Source organism: Bos indicus x Bos taurus, chromosome 5, assembly GCF_003369695.1.
Source record: "Bos indicus x Bos taurus breed Angus x Brahman F1 hybrid chromosome 5, Bos_hybrid_MaternalHap_v2.0, whole genome shotgun sequence".
In the NCBI taxonomy this organism is placed as follows: Eukaryota; Metazoa; Chordata; class Mammalia; order Artiodactyla; family Bovidae; genus Bos; species Bos indicus x Bos taurus.
In genome coordinates this window covers 23,193,153-23,219,344 of record NC_040080.1, presented here as the reverse complement: position 1 = coordinate 23,219,344, position 26,192 = coordinate 23,193,153, and the positions used below count along the sequence as shown (strand labels likewise).

Here is a 26,192-nt window from a genome sequence, read left to right as displayed (position 1 = left end):
CACATCCCATGGAGCAACTAAGCCTGTGCACTACAGCTACTGAGCCTATGCTCTAGAGACCAGGAGCCATGACTGCTGAAGCCCACGTGCCCTGAAGCCCAGGCTCCCCAACAGGAGAAACCACTGCAATGAGAAGCCTGCACACTGCAATGAAGATCCAACAGGGCCAAATGAATAAATAATTTTAAACAGAAAAAGAAATCCCATAGAGGTAAGAGATTGCCGAGGGGGGATGTAAATACACAAGAAGCAAAAAAATGCTGGATATGGGTTTTGGGGTTGGGGGGTATTTATTTTGGGGCTGCTGAGGGTCTTAGTTGCAGCACACAGGATCTTTGAGCTTCGTTGCAGCATATGGGACCTAGTTTCCCGACCAGGGATCAAACCCAGACTCCCTGCATTGAGAGCACAGGGTCTTAGCCACTAGATCACCAGGGCTCATGCAAAACCCCATGCATGAGTTTTTGACTCAGGATGAGATGCAAGGAAGTGGAAGAATTTTCACAGCAATGGGAAGATGGGAAACTCTGCCTCCCCCTGAAGCCCCTCCCCCAGACTCATGTGGCTAGGAGATCGTGGATGAGTGACCTGGGGTGACACAGAAAATGTCGGTCCTCAGCCAGTCCCTCTCCCCACAGCTTCCACACCCAGGGGAGAAAACAGGAGCAGCAGAGGAAAACTTCCCAGGTAAGGAAGATGAGAGGAGAGCTGCAGATACATACTGACTGTGGTCATTTTTATATGAGTCTTTCTTCAAACACCCTCTTTGGGGAAAAAAAAAAAAAGGTGTCTAACACAGACCACACAAGTGTGACATTCGAAAGAAGACAGAACCAGAAATCTGGGCCTGGGTCTACTTAAATCCTTTAAATATGTAAAATGAGGGCTTCGGAGACCAACTAAGGGAGCTCCGTGAGCTTTTCAAATGCTAACATTTTAGGCGTTGGAGTGTCCCACTCTGAAGAGTCAAAGAAGTGGTGGCAAGCAGGAGGTGGCAGAAACCAGGGTCAGATGCCAATCCTCTGCCACACAAACTCCTCTGCATACCTGGAAACCCTGACACCAAGGGGACCAAGCATTATCTGCCCCAACGGAAGGGATGCGAGACTGTGACCAGAGGAGAACCAGCGAATTTCCAGAAGTGTCAGGCTACACACTGGAGGCTGAGTTCCCAGATTCGGGCTCTCAGCCATCAACACCTGAGAAAGAGCAGTCTGAAGCTGCCGCCTCCAGTTCTGAAACAACCCCATGTTTCCGGCTGGGGCTGGGACAGTGGCAAACCTGCAAACCCGGTAGCAACAGGAGGAAAGTGGCTGAAGAGGGAGGTCAGAGGGGTGCAATTCAGTTCTCTGTGATGATGATAAGTCTAGAAATGACGGTGGAAATCCCAGAATGCACCGGGTAGGGGTTTCACTGCTGCATTTTCAGGGCCAGACTGTACTCCTGGTTTTGGTAAACATTTCCCGACAAAACCGAGTGTTCTCACCGCATAAATACTCTTCAACACTAGTAACAGCCTATGAGACCAATAAGGGCTTCCCTGATAGCTCAGACAGTAAAGAATCTGCCAGAAATGCAGGAGACCCAGGTTCAATCCCTGGGTGGGGAAGATCCCCTGGAGGAGGAAATGGCAAAACAATCCAGTATTCTTGCCTGGAGAATTCCATGGACAGAAGAGCCTGGTGGACTACAGTCCATAGGGTCGCAAAGAGTCTGAGAGACTAACACATGAGGCCAATATCTGTAAAGATGCCAGGTTGTCTGCAAATGAGCTGGTAATACCTCGGAGAGTTTCACAAAAATGAGACGCGGAGCAGTGGAGCTCGGGCAAAGAAGATGGAGAGCGGCTTCTTTAAAGACGGTGGGAGGGAGGATGCAAACAGCTCACACGGTCAAGCCTTTTAAAATGGAACGCACGTTTGCCTCAAGTCTGCTGAATAGCTGCAGCCCTGCCCGGTGCCCTTCGTAGAAGAATAGCTGTGCATGTTTGCGGAGTCCCTGAGGGCTGATGCCTGAGGCTTTAGCGCCATCCAGTGGGAGCAGAGGGTATGGCGGCTGTCGACAGCTTCAGCCTGAAGGGAGAGGCGGAGATGAGACTCGGTCTGTTTTTCATCTGACAGTGATAGATGAGGCGAAGGTGGCTGAGCTTCATTTCATTACCACCCGTTTAGTTCCTGGGAGATGCCGTCTTGGGTCCCAGCCATCAATCAATTGGCATCATTCAAGGACCAGGCTGGGCTCAATTTGCCCATTCTATTTCAGCCCAGGTGGCGATGCAGACCTAGAGGAAGGGCTCTGAAACCCTCTTCTCCAGTCACACACAGATTCTCACATGTCCAAACCTCCAGCCCCTGGGGTGGCCCTATTAATAAAAGAGTTTAATTATGTGCAGAACACAGAGACCTGAAGTCAGATTAGCCTCTGGAAGGGAGGGTGGGGGTGGCAACAATTGCTGCCTGAATGGGGAACATTCTTCCACCACCCGCAAGAAAAAGAACTCAGAGATAGGATGGTCTACTGGTCCAAACTATCCCTTGGAAGAGAGAGCAGTCTCTAGCGACAAGTGCCATATTCATGTCCTCTTGTGTTTCTGAAGAGATTGACTTAAGGATGACCCCTGAGGGGCTACAAAGGCCTGGCACATGTTTTCCTTAAAAAGGAAGCAAATCCGGAGTGTTTGGTGGCTTCGCCCTCACTCAGCTCCCTTTGCTGGATTGACAGGCCACAAACTCAGAAGAAAAGAAAAGAGTGGAGGAGGACTCCCCTGGTGGTCGGTCCAGTGGTTAAGACTCCGAGCTCCCACTGCAGGGGCCACAGATTCCAACCCTGGTCAGGGAAGTCCCACATGCCTCAAAGTACAGCCAAAAAGGAAAAAAGCTAAATAAGTAAAAATTTTTGAAAAGAGGGAAGGAAATACATATATTTCTTGAGTACCCACACTGTGACAGATAATATACATGAAATTATATTGTTTTCTCCTCACAACAAACCTCACTGCGTTATGGCCTCTTTGGGAAGACTAGAATAATCTAGAAGGGTCCAAACCATCATTTGTGATTCCCCTTTTCTTTTGTTTTCCTTTGGGTGGGGAGGTTGGCTATTTCATCCTATTATGATCAGAAAAAATACCTGTTATGATTTCAGTTTTCTAAAACGTGTTAATACTAGTTTTGTGGTGTAAGATGTGATCCATCCCAGAGAATGGTCTATGCATACTTAAGGAGAATGTGTATTCTGCTGTTTTGCGGTAGAGTATTTTGTAGATAGATAGATATTACATATATATACATATGTATATTATATATATATATTAATATATATTTGGCCACACTGTGAGGCAAGTGGAGAAGGCAATGGCACCCCACTCCAGTACTCTTGCCTGGAAAACCCCATGGACGGAGGATCCTGGTAGGCTGCAGTCCATGGGGTCGATAGGAGTTGGACACAACTGAGCGATTTCACTTTCCCTTTTCACTTTCATGCATTGGAGAAGGAAATGGCAACCCACTCCAGTGTTCTTGCCTGGAGAATCCCAGGGACGGGGGAGCCTGGTGGGTTCCGTCCATGGGGTTGCACAGAGTCGCACACGACTGAAGCGACTTAGCAGCAGCAGCAGTGAGGCAAGTGAGAGCAGTAGCCCGCCAGGTTCCTCTGTCCATGGGATTCTCCAGGCAAAAATAGTGAAGTTGGCAGCCATTCCCTTCTCCAGGAGATCTTTCCAATCCAGGGATTGAACCCAGGTCTCCTGCACTGCAGGCAGATCTTTATCAACTGAGCCACCAGGGAAGCCCTACATGTTGTACATATATATTATATATGTGTGTGTGTGTGTGTGTGTGTATTGAAGCTGGCGCTAGTGGTAAAGAATCTGCCTGCCAATGCAGGAGACATAAGAGATGCTGGTTCAATCCCTGGGTCAGGAAGATCAGGAGAAGGAAATGGCAACTCACCCCAGTATTCTTGCCTGGGAAATCCCATGGACAGAGGAGCCTGGCAGGCTACAGTCTATGGGGTCACAAAGAGTCAGACATGACTAAGCAACTAACACACACACACACATTATATATATTACATATATATATTAATATATATTTGGCCATACTGTGGGGCAAGTGGTAAGTGTGGAGTCCTAACGACTGGACTGCCAGAGTGAAGTGAAAGTCACTCAGTCACGTCCGACCCTTTGAGACCCCACGGACTATGACGTGCATTGAACTCTCCTGGTCAGAACAGTGGCATAGGTAGGCTTTCCCTTCTCCAGGGCATCTTCCCAATCCAGGGATTGCACCCAGGTCTTCCACATTGCAGGAGGATTCTTTACCAGCTGAGCCACAAGGGAACACCAGAGAAGTCCCTGTAACTCCCCTTTCCAATACAAAACGAGGCTGACGTTAGTGCAAAGTCATGTGAGAAGCAATCAGCTAAATCTCTGTGAAATGTCCATTTCCCTAATTCAGCGCGTCATTAATTCCCTCCAACCTCACCACACCTCTCCCCACACTGGGTTTTCTTCGTGATGAGCAGCAGAGCATCAGGCTCTTGGGTGGTAAATCCTTAACTCAGCAATCAATCTTATAAATGTCATTCAGTTTTTCTGTCTTCTTCTTTACCCAAAAGCAATTTTATACTGCCCTACCCAACAAAGCTGTTTCTGGGATTAAGCAAATGAGAGATTATGAACTAATTCTATTAAATTAGAGATCTGGACTTAACCCCTCCTACAATTAAACCTCAAATGAAATGTGACACTGGCTTTGAGGTCTCCCGGTCTGAGCCTGGCTGCCAAACTCCATTCTGAAGTTGCCACTCCTCTGTTTACTTGGAGCAAAACCTCAGACTCTTGACCCTTCACAGCTCCCCCTTACCTTTGTCACTCACCCCTAAAACTGGGCAACACACACTTGTAGACACAAGGAGGAGGAGAGACACGTGGAGAAAGTTCAAGTCCACACCCAGTGGGACCGAACTTTGAACTTCAGATCCCACATAAAGACAAATGTCAGGCGCCTACCCCTCACATGGCTGTGGCCACACTTTTATTGCATCTGGAGGGAAGAATGGCGAATAACTTATTTTACAAGAAACAACCCCCTGCCCGTGTGTGGACAATACCCACTTCCAGAATGCAGCGGGTGAACACAGGGTACGTCTATTTACAGAGGCTGGGGAGCAAGGGGATGGGAACTCAGAGCAAAACAGCACACGGTCTCCTGGCAAAGAGAATTCGGGCTTGTACACCCCGGCACAGTCTGGAGGGATGGCCCCTGGTGAGGCACAGCAGGGAGGTAAGTCTGAGAACCAACAGCACGTCTGGGAGAGCTGGCGCTGGGGACCCTGGTTAGGCGGCATCACAGAGGTGCGAAAATTTCAGGTGACTTTTAAGCCTGTCCCAGCCGGGCAAGAAAGGAGGTACCGGTAAGTTGGCTTCCAGTGTAGATGTGGGTAGGGTGGGCTGAGAGATGGTCCTTTGCTGTTTTTGCTCAGATGTGCAATTCTGCTCTGAGTCAAGCGATTGGCACAAAGCCAGCCCAGAGTCAGAAGAACTGGCTTTGGAGGTTGAACAGGTCAGCGTGTGGGTCAGATGACCAGAGCCTCAGTCACGTGTAAAATGGCAGGGATGGTAAGAGTTGCCCTGAGTTGCCCGAGACTCCCACTCAAGAGAAGTAGCCTTGGGATGGGACCAAGGAACCACCACAGTGCTGCTGAGAACTGTGGTCCCTGCAGCCCCATCAATCCCAGGACAGAGGATGTGGGAGGAGAGGTCTTCCTCTGATGCTCCTGGGAAGACTCAGGACTCAGCCTTCATCTCGTGGACTCCCTGCTGGTTCTGCTGACGTGCTTCCTTCATCTCACCCATTGGGTCATGTTAACTGACATCTTTCCTTCCTTCGTAGTCACTGTAAGGGCTAACCCGAGTCTGGACCCGAGGAATGGAGAAATCCTTTGGGGAATCTCGATTCTGAAAAGGAAGCATTTCATCTTGTTCAACTCACTGCACTTCCCGACCATTTCCACAGCACCTCTTGCTCCAACCCGGGCAGAATTCTAACACTCCTCCCCTTTCTTCTCAGCCCCCTCCTGCTCTGTGCTCGGGTCTCCTGTCCTAACCTCATGAGGCAGATTACAGGAAAAGTAGACCCGTCATCCTTTCTAGGTGACATCCAGAGGCCATCAGAGTGGCAATATCATCTATTCCCTAAAGACAGATGCTCCTGGGGTGCTAACACTGCCAACGAGAAAGGGGAAAGGGCTGCTTTACCTGTAGCTGGAAATGGGTGGAGTATGGCGCATAGAGCGTGCTCCCCGTCTCTTCAGTACCTGAAACAGATGGAGAGGAGTGGGTAAACGTCAGGGTCCCCTCCTTCGTGCCCCAATCTGTGCTCACCCCAGGTGAGTCATGTATAAACCATGATGCATATCCATTTAATTCTCTGTCTCCCTGGGAGACGATCAGGGGTTTTGCTTTGTTTTGTTGTTCGTCTATTTTTAAAGAGCTCTCTTACTCTCTTTTTAATTCTTTTAATATTGATTTATTCATTTGGCTCCACCAGGTCTTAGTTGCAGTACCTGGGATCTTAGTTCCCTGATGAGGGATTGAACCTGGGCCCCCTGCATTGGGGGTGCAGAGTCTTAACCATCAGACCACCAAGGAAATCCTCAATGGTCAATTTTGTGCCAGAGGAAACTGTCCTCAAGCCTAGGACCAGGCACAGAGTCAGCCCAAAATTGGTTGAATAAATGAACAACTAGCCGCGTATAATCACTAGGGAAATGCCTTCCGAAACACCCTCCAGGGGAACGTATGCACACCCATGGCTGATTCATGTTGATGTTTGACCAAAAACAACAAAATTCTGTAAAGCAATTATCCTTCAATTTAAAAATAAATAAATTAAAAAAAAAAAAAAAAAAACCTCCAGAGGCTCTTTGTCCTAGGCCACTTCAAAAGCACATTTGAAGCTAGCGTTTTCAGACACAGATCTGACCAGAGGTGTGTCTAGAGGGAATCTTACTGAGGATTTACCCACTTCTTTATCTGCCCAACAAGGAAGGGTGGAAATTCCATGATTTTCTTTGTGAAGGGATAGAGTCTATGAGCAATCATTTTCTATTATTTGGGAGAAATCAGAGGGATTTTTTTTTTCATGGACAAGGGGCATAGAGGATCTAACCAGGGATTGAACCTGTGCTGCCTACAGTGAAGGTCAACCACTGGAGGACCAGGGAAGTCCGGAATCAGAGGGATTTAAACTCAGGAACAGACCAGTAAACACACACATTCATCACAGAAACTATTTACAGAATTCCCTTCCAGTGCAGTGGTTAGGGCTCCACACTTTCACTGCCGTGGCCCATGTTCGACCCATGGTTGGGGAACTAAGATCCCCCAAACTGTCCATGCATGCTTGAGTGCATGCTCAGTCATGTCCAACTCTTCACAGGGCAGAGAGATACATAAATACAATGCAATTTAAAGCAAGCCATTTATTTCCCACCAAATTTACCTCTTCAATTTACTCAACAAATACCTAAGTATGTGAGATATTCTGGAAAATAGGATTAATCAGAATGATTCCTGCCCTAAGGCTGACACTGGAGAGTCCAGAATATCTGACAGCTAATAACAGCTAATATCTGACAGCAAATAACTCCAAGATGAGACAGACTCTGATAACAGCATCTCAAAGGTCTAGAGCTAGATGGGTGGAGAAAAGACAGAGCAGGACTGGGGAATAGGGACGCTGGAAAAGGGAGAGAATAAGAAGGGACATGTTCTCTTTGAGTAAAGAGAATAAGGAGGGACAGATAATCTTCGAGCCCAGACAGGCAGACAGGAAAGTGCAGGGCACTTGGTTTGTTTGAGCTGAGAGCACAGATCTGGGGATTGCGGGGTTCTGGCTGTAAACAGCCTCACCAGCAGTGTGTGCTCAGTCGCTCAGTCGTGTCCGACTCTTTGTGACCCTGGGGACTGTAGCCCGCCAGGCTCCTCGAACCCGAATCTCTTATGTCTCCTGCATTGCCAGGCAGATCCTTTACCACTGAGCCTCCTGGGAAGCCCACCAAGGATTTGGTAAAAGCAGTGGATACCGGGGAGCCAGTGAGGCATGGAGGCCAGAAAAGGGGTGGGCAGAAGAGTATTTTAGGGAGAGGGAGCTGTCAGTGATCCACGGAGTGAAGGGAAAGGATTAAAGGAAGGAAGGCCAGTTAAGGACCCATAACATGGATTCAGGCATGAGGTGATAGACTGAAGCATCGGGAATGGACAGGAGGAGATGGGTGGGAAAATATCCCCTCTGCCCTGCCCCCTGGCTCTCCCCCTCCCTTCAGACTTCCCGGGGCACAGGAGAGGGACCAGGACTACAGAGATAATACCAGCAGGTTGTGCACCATAGGCTCCAAGGGCAGAGAAATTCATTAGCTGGGGCTACGAACCTGGCCTTGGAGGACCCTCCCTCCTATTCCCAACCCCCACCCCTTCCCTGATTAGGCCCAGAGACTGATATAAACTCAAGAGACCAATGCACAGAGGCATATGCTGCTGCATCACTTCAGTCGTGTCCGACTCTGTGTGACCCCATAGATGGCAGCCTACCAGGCTCCCCCTTCCCTGGGATTCTCCAGGCAAGAACACTGGAGTGGGTTGCCATTTCCTTCTCCAATGCATGAAACTGAAAAGTGAAAGTGAAGTCGCTCGGTCGTATCCGACTCCTAGCGACCCCATGGACTACAGCCCACCAGACCCCTCCGTCCATGGGATTCTCCAGGCAAGAGTACTGGAGTGGGTTGCCATTGCCTTCTCCACAGAGGCGTATGAGTGAAGGCATTCCTGGCTATTAGTGTAGTCTGGCTGCTCACCATTCCAGACGAGAGCAAAATTCCCTCCTGCAGGCCAGAGATGGACAAGAAAATGTAGCTCTTCAGGCCACATCAAAATCCTCAGTAACTTTATGGAGATTCCTGCTGGTTTATGATAAAAGAGTTTTCTCCCCGCTTTGTGCTCTGTGGTCACTGCATGGCTGGGCTTGGTGCACTCAAATCTACAAAAGCAGGGGCTTCCCTGGTGGCTCAGTGGTAAAGAATCTGCCTGCCAATGCAGGAGATGTGGGTTCCACCCCTGATCTGGGAAGATCCCATATGCCTGGGAGCAACTAAGCCCGTGTGCCACAACTATTGAGTCAATGCGCATGGGAGCCTGGAAGCCACGACTGCTGAGTCCCCGTGTTGCAACTTCTGAAGCCCAAGTGCCCTAGAGCCCGTTCTCTGCCACAAAAGAAGCCCCTGCAATGACAAGGCCTTGCACTCAACTGGAGAGTAGCCACCACTGGCCAAAACTAGAGAAAATGCCCTCGCAGCAATGAAGACCCAGCACAGCCAAAAATTAAATAAATATATATTTTTTAAAATCCACAAAGTCTCCACATTTCTACAAAAGTTGCCCAGTTGTCTTTTATAAAGGACACCATCATCTCACCCACTTGTCTCTGGGAATTTCTCTAAACATTCCTTGTCCATTCCTTTGCTCCATCTTGTTTCAGAGAAACCTACATGGTATTGGATAGAAAGTACTAGATAGGGACTTCCTCGTGGTCCAGTAGTTAAGACTTCACCTTCCAATGCAGGGGGTGCACGGGTTCAATCCCTGGTTGGTGAGCTAAGATCCCACATGCCTCGCAGGCAAAAAGCCAAAGCATAAAGCAGAAGCAATATTGTAATAAATTCAGTAAAGATTGTAAAAATGGTCTGTGCCTGTGTGCTCAGTCATGCCTGAACCTTTGTGACCCCAGGGACTGTAGCCCGCCAGGCTCCTCTGTCCATGGGATTTCCCAGGCAAGAACACTGGAGTGGGTTGCCATTTCCTTCTCTAGGGGATCTTCCTGACCTAGGGGTTGAACCCACATTTCCTGGATTCTCTACCACTGAGCCACCAGGGAAACTTAAAAATGACCTACATCAAAACCAGAAAAAAATACTAATGACTCCTGAGGCCAGCTGCTAGTTCTATTTGTCTCTAACCAGCTGGATGATTCTAAGCAAGACCTGAGTTTTGGAGAACTTGTGTTTTATCAGGAGCATGTCCTGCATGTTCCCTACAGTAATAATATCTTACGATTTTATTTTATTTTACCCATTTTTCCCACAAAGGATTCTGCACCCAACCAGGTTCTGTACCTTGAATGATCCCCTCTTGAGAGTAAGCTCTGTTCACCACGCCATAGCTCTGCTTCATGAACTGAGGCTGACAGAAAGCGTCCTCCACAGGGTAATCCATGGGGTTCTGTTGCCTCGTGAGCAGGTGAAACTCGGGTGCAATGTAAGCCAACAGGAAAACCCAGCCATTGGCCACCAAGGCTGAACTGAGGATGGTGTCGTCCCACTGGGGGCTGAGGGTAGGGACCAAGAGCAGGGTGATCCACGCCACCCAGATGGCAATGGAGAGGATCGTGGTGAGGTAGATATGGGCCCCGTGTCTCTTCCAGGCAGTAAAGGATCCCTGGAAGCTGAAAGAGGCCGTGAGGAAGGTCAGCGCCATGAGGAAGAGGACGTAGATGAGCAGCATGACGAAGTCCTCGTTGCGCCGTGGGGGAGAAAGCTCAGAGAAGATGTTGACGTTGGTCCTGTTCATGGTGAGAACCACGTACTCGATGGCAATGATGTCCTGCACCAGACTGAAGCCCAGGGCCAGGCCCAGCATCACCAGCATGGACAGTGGCTGCCTCCCTCGCACCAGCTTCGTCAGGTTGAAGGCATGAACCAGCAGGCAGGAGAAGCAGAGGGCGAAGAGGACGCCGAAGAGGAAGAACCGCGTGGGCCCCGTGCCGCCGTCGAGTGTGATGATGAAGGCGAAGGTGAGGCCGAAGATCCCCAGCACACCCAGGAGGAAGAGGAACTGCGTGGGGAGCAGTTTTCGCTTATTGGAGTCCTGCACCTTGCAAATGAGGACCAGCAGGGCGATCATGAAGGCCACCGAGGCTACAGCCCCCACGCCAGCCAATGCCTCTAAGACGATGCCCCAGGCTGCCTTCTTATCACAGAGTCTGTAGTACCTGGAGTCCAGGTCTGAGCGGCAACCAGCAGGGGCTACTGTGGACATTCTGGTCCTGCAAGAAAGCAAAGTTGGGCTGGGGGTGAATCTCTCCCATAAACTCAGGCACAGAGGACCAGAAACAATTCAGAAACAATCTTGTATATCTGCTGCTGCTGCTGCTAAGTCACTTCAGTCGTGTCCGACTCTGTGCGACCCCATAAACGGTAGCCCACCAGGCTCCCCCGTCCCTGGGATTCTCCAGGCAAGAACACTGGAGTGGGTTGCCATTTCCTTCTCCAATGCATGAAACTGAAAAGTGAAAGTGAAGTCGCTCAGTCGTGTCCGACCTTCAGCGACCCCATGGACTGTAGCCCACCAGGCTCCTCCGTCCATGGGATTTTCCAGGCAAGAGTGCTGGAGTGGGGTGCCATTGCCTTTTCTAGTCAGGTTTTTTTGGAGAAGGAAGTGGCAGGTGAAGTGAAAGTTGCTCAGTTGTGTCCAACTCTTTGCAACCCCATGGACTATACAGTCCATGGAATTCTCCAGGCCAGAATACTGGAGGAGGTAGCCTTTCCCTTTGCCAATCCAGGGATCGAACCCAGGTGTCCCACAATGCAGGTGGATTCTTTATCAGCTATTAGGGAAGCTCAAGGACATGGCAACCCAATCCAGTATTCTTGCCTGGAGAATCTCATGGACAGAGGAACCTGGTGGGCTACAGTCCATCGAGTGGCAAAGAGTTGGACATGACTGAAGCTACTTAGCACAGGCAGTCAGGGTTTTACCCCTGAATTTACAACGTTAGATCAAGCTACTAGCTGTTCTCCACCTCTCATGGCAAATTCTAAAGGCTGATGAAGGGAAGGGACTCCTCGTACCTCCCTCCCCGCAATTTAACTATATTCATATTTTCCCTGAAGCCAGGAAACCCAAAACTTTGAATGGAGTATTTGAGCCACATCTCAAGAAATAACGTCACAAAGAACTTGCCGGGGTTCCTGATATTTTTGACTAGTGCTTTCTTAGGAACTGGTGAACATGGAATTATCTAACCATAAAGTTAATACTTTGTGAATTCCTTGTCGGTTCAGTGGTTAGGACTCCGCACTCTCACTGGCAGGGCCCGAGTTCGATCCCTGGTCAGAGAACTAAAATCCCACAAGCCTTTGAATCATATTAACAGTCTCCAGTTTTTTTCTACCTCAGGCCCAGCCACAGATGTTATCTGTAAGCCTCCGAATCTCTCTCAGACAAGAGAATCATAGGTATTATCTGAGTTATCTGAACCATAGATTTCTCTGCAGAGTGTCAGCCCTCCCCTCTTAGCCACTGAGCCCTCATCTTGAGCTCTGCTGCCACACATCATTTTCCCTCCCTAATTAACATTTGTAAGGATGGCACTGCTGATCCCAAAAGAAATGGAACCAGTCTTGCCTGTCATAGGGTTGGCCATGCTGCATGGCCATGCGGGATCTTAGTTCCCCAACCAGGGATTGAACCCATGCCCTCAGCAGTGAAAGTGTGGGGTTCTAACCACTGGACCACCAGGAAGGTCCCCATAGTGAACTCTTAATAAGCTACTCGTAAGGAGGGACATCCTGGATGACACATCCTAGAATAACATCCTGGAAAACAGGAGGTGATCCAACAGAAAATGTTACCAATAGCTAATGCTCCTTTTTGGGCTTCCTTGGTGGCTCAGATGGTTAAAAAAAAAAAAAAAAAAAAATACCCTGCCTGCAATGCAGGAGACCCAGGTTCAATCCCTGGGTCAGGAGAATTCCCCTGGAAAAGGGAATGGCAACTCACTTCAGTATTCTTGCCTGGAAAACCCCATGGACAGAGGAGCCTAATAGCTTCTCAACAGATCTATAATTTTTTTTTCTGAATTATTTAACTGTTTTTACGTTCCTATGACACAATAGAAAGTTTTTGTTTTGTTGTATGCTGTTTATTTTATTTTATTTTTTGTCTTTTTGCTATGTTGCAGGGGTGCTATGTGAGATCTTAGTTCCCTGATTAGGGGTGGACCCCATGTCCCCTGCATTAGAAGCACAGAGTCTTAACCACTGAGCCCCAGGGAAGTCCCTCTAAGCTTCACTTTGTAACCCGGCCATTCATTCAACCAGCACCACCGTGTGTCCATCATTCTTCCAGATGATCAACTGGTAAAGGGGAAACACACATCAGACATGTTTCTTCTATAGTAGAAAAAACAGATCTAACCTGCCACTGCTGCATAGCCTTCCCATGGACTCCCCTGGCCAGGGGTCTGTCACCTGGATTCCAACCCAGGGATATAACACCCTGGTCATCCCAACCGCATGCAGGGCACAGAGCAAAGAATGGGTTATGTTCTACCTCCGCAAGGCAGTACAGAATGAGATGCAAAAGGACAAAGAAAGGCAGATGAGCTTCAGATACAGGCAACCCCTGAAATACAAGGCCCCCCAAAGTCTGATATGGGTGGTACAGGACAGGGAGAGGGACAGGCCCCCCTGTCCATGCTGAGGATGCAGAAGAGGAAGGGCCTGGTCTAGTTCAAGGGCAGCATCCACAGGGGAAGGGACCAGGCTCCACTTTCTCCTCCCTTAGCACCTCCTCGCCTCACTCCTCTCAGATTAATCATAAGGGCGGTTGCCAGCTGGAAAGGTATTTCTCTCACCCTCTGTGCCCCTCCCTGGCACTGCTCCTTCCCCACCCCTCAGGGCAGTCCTGTTGGCTGACAAGTCATTGTTGTCATAATTATCTGATAATTGTAAAGGACTCTGAACCAGTTTACTCTGAACCCTCAATCTTGAGAGACTGATGAGGTTTTCCACTAAGGGAACATTGTGGTGCTGCACAGAGGGGTGGTCAAGCAGAGACACCTGCCCCCCGCCCCCCTCACTTCTGTGCAGCTGCACAGGGAGGGTTTGTGTACTGGGGCCTCCTGGCACCCACAGACCAGGATCCAACACTGTGAGCACGCAAGGTGGGGGTCCCCGAGGAAAGAGAACCAGGTATGACTTTCGTAACATAGAGAAAACATTTTTAACCTAAACCATTTTGCGATCTATGCCTGGCCATAAGACTTGCCCTTGAATAGGTCTCAGCAATTAACGATTTTTTTTTTTTGGCTATACCTCTCATCATCTGAGATCTTAACTCCCCAACCAAGGATCAAACTCATGCCCCCTGCATTGGGAGCAAGGAGTCTTAACCACTGTACCATCAGGGAAGGCCCCACTAGGTTTTTTAGCCAGATCTCAAGCATCATTCTCTACATAGCTGCTTCAGCATACATTTGTAAAGGACAAAACTCCTTTTTAAGTTAATCGAACTTTAGAAATTAACAATGACTCTTTCATATCAAATGGATATCCAATTAAGGTTCATGGTTCTCAATTCTCTCAAATTAAGAATATTTGAAAACCTTTTCAAATGAAAACTTCTTCGTAATTTTTTTTATCTGAGTGACTAATTTTTTGAAACTATCCTTCCTATTTCACCTCTCACTCCTCCGCCACCCTTTCCCCAACATGACAGCGATTGCGCAACGGGTCTGAAATGTCCCTAGCAGTTTACATTTTCTCAGAGGGAAATAAAACTGAACAAACTCACTCACAGCAGATTTGCACTGAGAAGGCACTGGGTCACGCAGGGAATGGCCCAGATGAGCCGCCAGGATCGGGGCTGGGGAAAGGGACAGGGTTCTGAGGAGCTGACGTCCTTTAGAAAGCAGGGTTTGAGGAAGAAAAGAGCAGTACCACCATTTGAGAATAGAAACCTCCAGGAGCTAAAGCAACAGCCTCGGAGAAGAACCTGAGGGCTGGAGCAGAAAGAAAAATGAGACTAGAGGTCATGCAGTCATCATTCGTACCCAGAGTCAAGGGCAGAGAGACCTATGGGACTTCCCTGGTGGTCCAGTGGTTAGGACTCCATGCTGTCACTGCTGTGGCCCAGGTTCAATCCCTGGTCAGGGAACTGAAGTCTTGCAAGCTTTGCAGCACAGTCAAAAAAAAAGGAAGGGTGGGCAGAGAGACCTAGAGTCCGACCAAGAAAGTAGGTGTTCTACAAAGGCCAAAGGAGGACAAAAAGAGACAATTTACTCTTGGACCTGCTCTGAAGAGGAGGGAAGGTCTCCTAACTCATTCTCACAATGGATCAAGCATGGTTGTATACAACTCACTTGTCTAAGTCTTGCAATCACTTTTATTTTTATTTATTTATTTGGCTGTGCCAGGTCTTAGTTGGGGCACACAGAATCTTTTAGGTGTGGTATGTGGGATCTAGTTCGCTGACCCGGGTTGAACCCGGGCCCCCTGCTTTTCGAGCATGGAGTCTTAGTCACTGGCCCACCAGGGAAGTCCCAGGCTTAGGCTCTCAGGGTCACTCTCTTTGTGGCTGGGGGACGAGCCATTGCCTGTATATCTTCAGCCCCTGCCTACCTCTTCAGCCTCATGGCTGACCATGCCTTCCTCATCATCCCCATATGTGTGCTTCTCATTGTCCTCCCAACAAGCCCCACTATCTCGATTCAAATCTGCCGCCCCATCTGCATGGGACGTTCTCCCTGACATCCCTCACCTTAGAGGTCCCCTCTTCCAGGATGTTTCCCTGGATGCCCTAGTCTGATGAGAGATTGCTGTTGTTGTTTACTCACTAAGTCATGTCCGACTCTCTGCAACCCCATAGACTGTAGCCTGCCAGGCTCCTCTGTCCACGGAATTCTCCAGGCAAGAATAGTGGAGTGGGTTGCCATTTCCTACTCCTGGGGATCTTGCTGACCCAGGGATTGTGTCTCCTGCATTAGCAGGCAGATTCTTTACAGCTGAGCCACCGCGGAAGCCCCCTGATGAGAGATACATCCCCTGAATTCCCAGAGAGCCTCCACATCGCCTGCATTTATCACAAAATCCTGTAGTGCCTCTTGGTGAGTCTTTATCTTCTAAATTCAAAGCGTCCTTAAAGCAGGGATTGAGCTGTTAAAATTCTCTCCCTGACCACTAGCCTCGCGCCTGACTCAGTGAAGGTGAAAGTTGCTCAGTCGTGTTTGACTCTTTTTAACCCAAGGGACTATATGGTCCATGGAATTCTCCAGGCCAGAATATTGCAGTGGGTACCCTTTCCCTTCTCCAGGGGATCTTCCCAACCCAAGGCTCAAACCACATTGCAGGTGGATCTTTACCAGCTGAGCCACAAGGGAAGCCCAAGAATACTGGAGTGGGTAGCCGTTTCCTTCTCCAGCGCATCTTCCCAACCCAGGAATAGAACCAGGGTCTCCAGCATTGTAGGTGGATTCTTTACCAGCAGAGCCACCAGGGAAGGGCAAGCACCTAACCAGGATGGATGAGTGAGTGTGTGGATAGAAGTAGAATCTGATGGGGAGCAGGGCTACTCTTGAGACAGTGGGGTGGGGTGGGATTCCTCATAAGCCTCCATTGCGTTCATCCCCAGCTCTAACTCCCTTTCACCCATCCTCCTTAGGTGGGTCTGAGGTAGGAGTCTGGCCACAGCTGGGCTACTAAGTGATTCCAGGGGCCTCCGGGTAGCTTGGATCCTGAGTAAGCAGATCTAAGCAGAGGTTTTACTGGAATCCAGTCATTCGCTCCCACCCAATTCTCTGATGACTAAACCCTGCACTATGGAGGGAGATGGTGAGGTTTCAGCATAGCCCCAGACACGAGCAAGGACCTTGAGTCATAAGGGTGAGACCCCCTTCACTTATTACAGCAGCTGAGCCAACCACGCCCATCTAGTAATCCACCAACACCCACAGCCAAGACCCCGACAGCCCTTGGTGCTGGCTTAAACCCTTTTCAGATGAGTCAGTGCATGACCGAAAGGTTAAAAAAACGAAAGATGGAGGAAAGAGAAAGGGAAAAGAAAAAGAACCAAAGCGGGGGTTGCGGGGGGGAGACGAGAGGGAAGCAGGGAGGGAGGGAGTCACTGAGCTCTATTCCAAGGCCTCTGACTCCGATCTTTAGGACAGAGGGGTTTCAGCTGCCTCTCTCTGTGGACACCATCTCCTGGAGCCTCCGTTCTCTCCTCTATGAAAGGCAGCTGGGTGCTGAACTAGGCATTCTGAGCCCATGTCCAGCTTTGTAGACAATTCCCAAGTCTCTTTCTCCCATCCCCTCATCCTGCTTCCTGCCCCATCTCCTGTCATTAAAAGAATCTCTGCCCCAAACTACTAACGAAACTCCAGACCAGGGCTGGAGGTGAGGTTGAAGGGTCTGAGTACCGGCTCAGGACACCAGGGGAACACTTGCCTGCCAGACAGAGCTGCAGAGTCACTGGAGCAGGACTGACCCTAGAGTGGCCCTGACCGACACAGGCGTTGACGGGGATGCAAGGTCAAATGTCAGCATGTGAAGGGTCTCTCAGGTGCTCCTTTCCAACCTCTGAGACTCCTCTCTTCCCAGAGAGGTGGGGAGGGTGTCTGGAGTTACTTACATCCAGACTTAGTAGGTTGCCTAGCTGGCTGTATGCGACCCTCCCCAGATTATCTGAGCAGGAATTATCCATGGCCCTGAATTTTGCCCAGAGCTGATCTTACATTCCTCCTTATATAAGATTTATCTCATTCTATCATCTAAAAAGAAGAAGACATCAGGTGGTGAAGACTCCGCCTGCAATGCGGGAGACTCGGGTTTGATCCCTGCGTTAGGAAGATCCCTTGGAGGAGGAAATGGCAACCCACCTCAGTATTCTTGCCTGGAGAATTCCATGGACAGAGGAGCCTGGCAGGCTACAGTCCACAGGGTCACAAAGAGTCGGACACGACTGAAGCGACTTGGCACAGCACATACAGGGGCTTCCCGGGTGTTGCTAGTGGTAAAGAACTCACCTGCCAAAGCAGGAAACTTAAGAGATGCAGGTTTAGTCCCTGGGTCAGGATCATCTGGGAGGCCCCTATGTATATATATATACGGTCCCTGGGTCAGGAAGATCCCCTGGAGGAGGAAATGGCAACCCATTCCAGTATTCTTGCCTGGAGAATCCCATGGACAGAGGAGCCTGGTGGGCTACAGTCCATGGGGTAACAACTGAAGTAACTTAGCACGCATATATATAACAGATTCCCTTTTCTGTACCCCTGAAACAAACACAACATTGTAAATCAACTATACTCCAGTAAAAACAGCAAAAAAAAAAAAAAAAACTTTCAATAAAAAGAAGAGGATAATAATGACCTCTTAGGATAACTGCCTGGGGAATGATAAAAAATAACTCAAATGTTTGTTAAGTCAAGTCAAGTCTTCACAACATCCCAGCCTGGTGTTTGTTAAGTCAAGCCAAGTCTTCACAACATTCCAGCCTGGCAAATTGGCAATTTTCTAGCATTTTAATTTTCTCTCTATTCTGGAATTGCCACAGTCCATCAGTAGTAATAACAATAGTCACAATATAAATATGAATAATACAAATGACAACTACTGTCACATGTGGAGACCCCTTAAGAGCCAGACTCGATGCTGAGAGTTTATACGTTTCCATGTGTATTCACTCATTAACATGGTTTTACATCTATTTTATCATTTAATATTCCTACAGCCCATTTTGTAGGTGATAAGACTGATTCTTAGAGAGATGAATTTACATATTCAGTGTAACAAAGGAAGATTATCCCTTTATGAATAGTCTTAATTAGAATTTAATCTTTTGTTTCATCCCTAAATCACTATTATGCTCCCTGAAGCTTTTCTCCCTGACTCCAGCCTCTATTTATTTTCTCATTTTTATTTTTTTCATTGACGTGTAGTTAACGTTGTGTTAGTTTCAGGGGTACAGCAAACTGATTCAGTTATGCATATTTATATTCTTTTTCATATTATTTTCCATTATGGTTTATTACAGGATATTAAATACAGTACCCTATGCTACACAATAGGACCATCTTGTTTATCCACTCTCTATATAATAATTTGCATCTGCTAACCCCAAACTCCCAATTCATCCCTACCCCAGCCCCACTTCCCTTTTGGCAACCACAAGTCTGTTTAAGCCTCTCTCTATTTAAACAACATCTGAGAAGGCTCCAAAGTAAGCAACTCTGTAATTGGTCAATCTTCCTGTCAATCAACACTTAAGTGTGTACTTTGTGTCAGGCGCCGTGTTAAGTATACAAATCACTCGGACCCTCAGACCCAGAGTGTGACCGCTGCCCCAGGACGACCAACAGAGTCACACTGACACACAAATAAGGGTTGTAGAGTGTTTGGGGAATCTTGAGGGCACACGGAAAACAGTGAAACCCCACTCTCCCTAATGGGGTTTGTTTTTTAAAAAAAAGGCTTTAGAGAGGAAACCAGGGAGATGAGGCCTGAGAGATGGGCAAGGAATGGTAGGAGATTCTTAGGAAGGCAGAATCAATGGAGCTTCGAAATACAGGCTTGTGGGAAGAGATGCCCAGTTTAGATCTGTTGAATCTAAGATGAATTGGAGGGATTTCCCTGGAGGTCCAGTGGTTAAGACTCAGCTCCCGCTGCAGAAGGCACGGATTCCATTCCTCGATCCCTGGTCAGGGAGGCATCATTTAATCCTCACAACAGCCCTGTTACTATGGCCCCACTTTTCATTTTATTGGAGTCTACTAGATGTACAGTGTTGCATTAGCTTCAGGTGTACAGCAAAGTGACTCAGTTATACATATACATGTATTCATTCTTTTTTAGACTCTTTTCTCATATGGGTTTACACAGAGTACTGAGGAGAGTTCCCCTGTGCTCTACAGTAGGTCTTTGTTGGTTATCTTCTGACTCATATATAGTAGTGTGGGTGTATTCATGCCAGATTATGCCCCCTTTCTACATGCAGAAAACAGAGGTACAGAGGCATTAAATAACTTGCCCAAGATCACTGACTTTTAGAAACCAGGCTCCTAGAAGTTCCCTGGTGGCCTAGTGGTTAGTATTCTGGGTTTTCACTGCCATGGCCCGGGTTCAATCCCTGGTTAGGGAATTCAGATCCCACAAGTCATACAGTGCAACCAAAAAAATAAATAAAAGCCAGGCTCCACGACACCGGGTTCTGCTGACCTCCCTGTGCTCAGACATGTGAGTCTGAGGCTCAGGAGATGTTTGGGCTGTGAGCACAAGTGAAGGGTCACGGAGGGGTCACAGCAGGCACTGGAAGGCTGTGGATACCAGATCATACAGAGAGCATGTATGGCAGCGAGAGGGCCGAGGACAAAACCCTGGAACACCGTCTCAACCAAGCAGGAATCAGCAGAGGTTGTTCAAAAGAGATTGCCAGCGTTAGTACAAGAAATAAGCCCAGCTGGTCTCCCAGGAGCCAAAGAGCAGCTTCTCAGAGTGGTTGATGGAGTAAGATGCTCCATGGACAGCAAAGAAGAGAAGACCTGAAAATGGACTTTTGGATTTAGGAGTTTAAAAACAAAAAAGGATCTGCCAGGGGGCTTCCCTAGTGATACAGTGGTTAGGATTCCCCCTCCCAATGCAGGGGGTGCAGGTTCAACTCCTGGTCGGGAAGCTAAGATCCCACATGCCTCTCGGCCAAAAAACTGAAACATAAAACCGAAGCAATATTTTAATAAAGTCAATAAAGACTTCAAAAATGGTCCACATCAAAAACACCTTAAAAAAAAAAAAAAAAGCATATCATTTCCTTTTTGTCCATTAAAACAGATTCAGCCTCAATTTGAGCTTCGAGGCTTTTCTCCAACTAGTCCTCCCACCTACTTTTTCCAGCCTTCCTAACTCCCGTCTCCACATCCATGAAAAACTTCCAAGAGCATTTTCTCTCTGGAAGGGAACTGGGGCTCATCTAAGACCTTCTCTAACAAAGTGGCTCTTTGCCTCACCACATCATTATTCTCCTTGCCAGAGGGACCCTTCTCCCCCTAATCACAATTCATGTACCATGTTTCTTAGAAATTTGCCTCCAAACTTACCTCTACCTTGAGGGTTTTTTAGTTATCAGTCCCATCTCATTCTAAATCTGTGATCTCATTGTAGTTATTAACTATTTTTCAGCACTCAAGTCTTTCCATAAATATGTCATATATTACAGCGGTCTCCAATCTTTTTGGCATCAGGGACTGGTTTCTCAGAAGACAATTTTTCCATGGACCAATGTGCTGTTGGGGGGTGGTTTCAGGATGATTCAAGTTCATTACATTTATTATACACTTTATTTCTATTACTATTACATCAGTTCTACCTCAGATGATCAGGCATTAGATGCCAGAGGTTGGGGCCCCCTGATACAGTATACATTAATATCAGTGCTAACTCACCTATCAGATAGCAAACTTTTAAGGAAATAGAGCAAATCTTCTATTCGTTGGCATTCCCCTCACTATGTACTCTGCACAGTGGTTGTTGAGCAAATGATTTGCAGAGTGTGAATAAAACTCAAAGCAAGTTATTCATTAGTAAGTGTGAGTAATGGAAAGGAAAGATTTGGGGAGCTGCATATGTGGTGCTAATCTGTGGGTTTTAGTCCAGGCTGAGTTCTAAGATGAGGGTGGAGTCCCAGGGAAGTTTCTCTGTACCAGGTGCAGGATTAGCTGTAAATGGAAAGTATCTACAACAAAATGTCCAGGATCCCCTCTTCCCGGTAAGCCATCTGGATTCTGATGACATAAACGTGATGCATCGTCGCAACAGCGTGTGAACAACATCTGAGTAACATCACTGAGTTGAGTTTCTGAGTAGTAACTAGGAGAAAATAAATCATCATTCCCACATAGGCAGAGTCAAACAAGCACTGAGTTGGCCAGAAAGTTCATTTGGGTTTTTCATAAGATCTTACAGAAAAGCCTGAATGAACTTTTTTGGCCAACCCAAAATAAGAACAGTGTTCATCCCAATTTCTTCACTTTTTGGAGGTATTATCATATTCTTCTATTCTAAACAATGCATGTGAACTTTAGAGAAATTACTGAAATGTAAAATAAAATATAGGCAATCACTTTTTTTGATTTAAGATTTTGAGTGAAACTACTAAATGTCTTATGCCCAGAATTTAAGGATGTGAAAAGCATCGAGAAAATAGGTGGATAAGATGAAGTCCTCTTCTGGTATACCACCTCAAAGACACCTTATTTCAACTGTTTCATTTCCACATATAAAGGTGATATATTTATGGTCTGAAACTTATCTCTCCTTACAAACCTGTATTTCTAAACCCTGAGAATGGTACTACCATACACTCAGTGTATCTAAAAATACAGTATAGATTATCTAATGTGGGAGAAGATGGAGAGAGCAGACTATGTGGCCAAAATTAGATGACAATAGCAAGCAACTATTATTACAATAAATGTAAATGCAAAGTTTTTTATTTTGAAAAGACTAAATCAAACCATATTATACCTATAAGAAACCCATGTAAAACAACAAGATTCAGAAAAGTGGAAAGGAAAGGAAAAATAAGTGCAAAAAAAGCAACAACAACAGATAGGTTTATTTAGCAAGTATTATGTATCAGGTACAAAGTTAATAGCTTGTTCAAGGTAAGAAAAATGAGAATTGAGTTATTATTATCACACAAAGTTTAGTTAAGACAAAAAGCTATTATGCTGACCTAAAAACTTTTTTATAATAATTAAGAATGTTCCACATTGAAGATATAACCATCATAAATTTGTATGCAGTGAATAATATACCACCAAAATATATAACACAAACGCTGCCAGGAATACAAAAAGAAATCAAAAGAAATTGATTACAGTTACAGGAGACTTTAACACTTCTTTATCACTCCTCAGCAAATGAAATAGAAAAAATTAATAGCAATAAGGTAAATTTTTTAAGTATTCTATGGATACTTTAATCAAAACATGCTCTATCTTTATATTTCATTAGATCTCTATGATTAATAATATAATTCAGATCCTCTATATCTGTGATCAGCAAATATTTTTCTGTAAAGGGCCAAACAGTAAGTAGTTTAGGCTTTGCAGTCCTTTTGTTTGTAGCCGAAAAGCAGCCATAGGTGATACATAGACAAAATGAGCATGGCTGAGTTCCAATAAAACTTTATTTACAAAAACAGGCTGTGGGATGTTTTTGGCCAGGAATCTGATTTACCAACTTCTCTATATGATTTCTTCTATTGAAGTGGTCATGAAACATTTACAAAACAGCATATTTTAGACCACAAAAATAATAATAACAATAAAGTCTAAAATAAGAAATGCACAGACCATATATTTTGACAAGGCAATCAACATAGGAATATAAGCAGGAACTAACACACCAAGCTACTCAGAAAATTCGAAGACTCCTCAAGCAAAATAATTCTTCCATTCTTTGTTTTTAAGGGCCCTATTATACCAACACGTCATTTCCTGCCCATTTCCTCAGCTCAATCTGTAGATTTTTAAAAAAACAATGAACCTGAAGACAAACCCCCAGAATGAGAATGAGAATAAAACCATAGTCAAAATTCTTCTTCATGCCCTGTTACCTTCAATTCTCACTAAGGAGTAGAATACAAAAAAGGATACTCCAAAGAGGATGCTCAAAGAGACGTATATAGATAGAGAGGGGCTCTTGGCCCTGGCCCTGGGAGGGAGCTGAGGACCCTAAGACCCCTTAGGAGGAAACCCTTAGGAGGTGCAGCTCAGCCTTTTCACAGCTACAAGCCGGCAGAGCTGGGATGAGAAGTCGGGCTTCCTAGCTCAAGGCTAAGGGGCACTTCCCAGAATGTTAGCTCGTTCTGAGTTCCACTCATTCCTATGTGCCCTTGAAGTACCAATCTACCTCTCCACACCTCGAGGAGCCTGTCTCCCAGATGACACCGCTGTTGACCTTCCCAGTACCAGCACACAGACCAGAGGACAGAGCTGTGACCCCCCATCCTCGCCCCTCCCAGGGGCCACAAGTAACTCAAGTATTCCCTTCAGGAATGAGTCCACAGCCCTGGCTGATTCAATCAAACCCTTCAGCAGGTGTGGCGTGTTCAAACATCAGCCTGGAAACAACTCAGGAATGGAAAGTCCTACAAATTCCTTGAACCTGAGCTGGCTTTCCAAAACTTCCTTCCACCCGGGGAGGTTTAAGGGACCATATCTGACAGCTGGGGGGTCATTGCTGAGTCCCATCTGGTTGGTGCCTGAAGGTGGGCTGTTACTGGATACTCAAATGGACGTTCAACCCAGGAGTCCAGAGTAACTCAAGGGACAGCAGATGGGAGAATGCTGCAGAGTTGATGGCCACGCTCATGTCACGAGAAGAGGTGGCTTCTAGAATCTACTTCGCAAAATTCAGAAGGGCACACTTGTGAAAGGACAAAATAAATGGACATTTCTCAGTATCTGGGTAAACTAGCAGGGGTCACCATCTCCTTCCTGCCCACCCAGCCAGTTCCCTGCCATTCCTCTAAGATCTTCCTCCCTCTTTTCTCTTTCCCTAGACTGAGCCCAGAACTTGTCACCTGCCGGGCCAGGATTCCACCTACTCAGTTTGTTCAGTGTATCTGAGCAGAAACTATTTATCCTGATTATCTTTTTGCTCTCTGCCTCTTAGTCTGGGAACTTCAAGGGGGGGCGGGAATCTGAGTTGAATTAAACTACAGGAATTCCTTTCCTGGGATTTTTTTTTCCCCCTCCGACCCAGCTGCAGTTCATTATCGGGGTTTCTCTCCTCTTGCATCCTCAGCTTTCTAACCCCTGCCTCCCCACTACTCCGCAAACCCCACCCCCGAGGATTTCAATCACCGAACCCAGCGCGCTCTGCCTCAGTGCGCCTCACTTACCCCGATGCCTCGGCTTCGGCGCGTGAACTTGGCGCTGCTTCGCGCGCGCGGAGGGAGAACTGTAGCCCCTATAGGTTCTGGGAGAGCCCGTGGGCAGGGATCGCGCCCTCGCGGCGCCGAGCAGTTATAAAGGCGGCAGAGGGAGGAGGGAGTGAGCAGAGGGACAAGGGGCGGGAGAGGGTCAGGGGGAGAGGACACGCCTATTCCAGTTCCACGGCACTGCGCGCTGTTATGAAAATAAAGTCCCCGGGCCAGAGCATGAGCCAAAAGCCGCCTGACGTCAGCGCCACAGTCACCCTTGGAATGGGTGGTGGCGGCGGTGGTGGTGGTGGTGGGAGGGGAGAGCCAGAGCACCCACTCCGCTCCGCGTGCGGTGCATCACCTGGTCGGGACGTCCCAGGGCATAGGGTAAAGGAAGGGGCCAGAGAGCAGATGCTTCCTATCCGTTTGGCCAGCTGTCACCTCCAGGAGAGAGCCACCCCCGCCCTCCCACTGGGCACTCCAGTCTGCCCAGGACACGGGCTGGACAGTTCGCAACATCCCATGTGATTCCTGGGTACCCTGGGAAGCCAGGCCGGGGAAAGGAAGAACTGGCCAGCGCCTGGGTGCTCCGCAGTGGCAGTCAAGGCGGATGGAGGCCAAGAAAAATATCCAGCCCCGCATGGCAACTCCCCCGGTCAGAACTGTCCCCAGACCCACCAGTGCTGCCCGATGACGGACAGAGGGAGAGGACAGGTCCTTACGTCTTCATTTCCTCACTAACCCCCGCTTAGAGCCTTGACAACTCAGGTGGAAGAGAATGGATGCCAGATAAAATTATGATATAAAAGAATTTGCCTTTCTGTCTGGTTCCCTCTCCCTCCGCTGCCCACTCCTCCACCACTGAAACCTGCTTTTATTGACTTGTCAAACAATCCCTGAGTGGCTGCCTCCTGGGTGCCAGCCTCCAGCAAGGCTCTACCCCACTGCCATGCAAGAGGGAGGGCTGGGTGCATTTAAGGTGCTGGTTAGTTAGCACACCTGGTCAGCACACCTGGGGTACTATGCATGTAAGTGAACTGAACAGGGAAGGTCTAGGACTCCCCAACTTTTTCCTCACATCTCCTCATACCCCAACTTTCCAGAGTTTTGTTTTGTTTTTAAGTTTTTATTGAATTTGTTACAACATTGCTTCTGCTTTGCTTTTTTCTTTCTCCAGCCAGGAGGCATGTGGGATCTTAGCTCCTGGGCCAGGAATTGAACCCACATCTGCTGCACTGGAAGGCAAAGTCTCAACCACTGAACCCCCAGGGAAGTCCCTCCAGAGACTTTTTAAAGCTGGTATTTTGGAGACAGTGACTCCAGCTTTGTAAGTTTTTATTTCTCTCTCAAGAAACCACAGCCAACGTACAGCATCTTGGAAGACTTCCCTTGAGGTCTGCAGCTCAAGGGTCTAAGTCCACGGGCTCCTCTCCCG

General features: G+C 47.5%; 1 protein-coding gene and 1 non-coding gene across 2 annotated transcripts; one reads left to right on the top strand and one right to left on the bottom strand.

The window, feature by feature from the left end:
* Window positions 1–5,008: 5,008 nt before the first annotated feature.
* On the bottom strand, window positions 5,009–24,966 carry GPRC5A (G protein-coupled receptor class C group 5 member A). The gene is made up of 4 exons (XM_027541381.1): window positions 24,737–24,966; window positions 10,171–11,099; window positions 6,260–6,318; window positions 5,009–5,959 (listed from the first exon to the last, which is right to left on the bottom strand). The coding sequence occupies exons 2-4, from the start codon at window positions 11,090–11,092 to the stop codon at window positions 5,867–5,869; spliced, it is 1,074 nt and encodes a 357-aa protein (XP_027397182.1). The 5' UTR covers window positions 11,093–11,099; window positions 24,737–24,966; the 3' UTR covers window positions 5,009–5,866.
* Window positions 14,921–14,992, top strand: TRNAD-GUC. Its single transcript has one exon. It is a non-coding gene; the product is annotated as a tRNA-Asp (tRNA).
* Window positions 24,967–26,192: the final 1,226 nt, after the last annotated feature.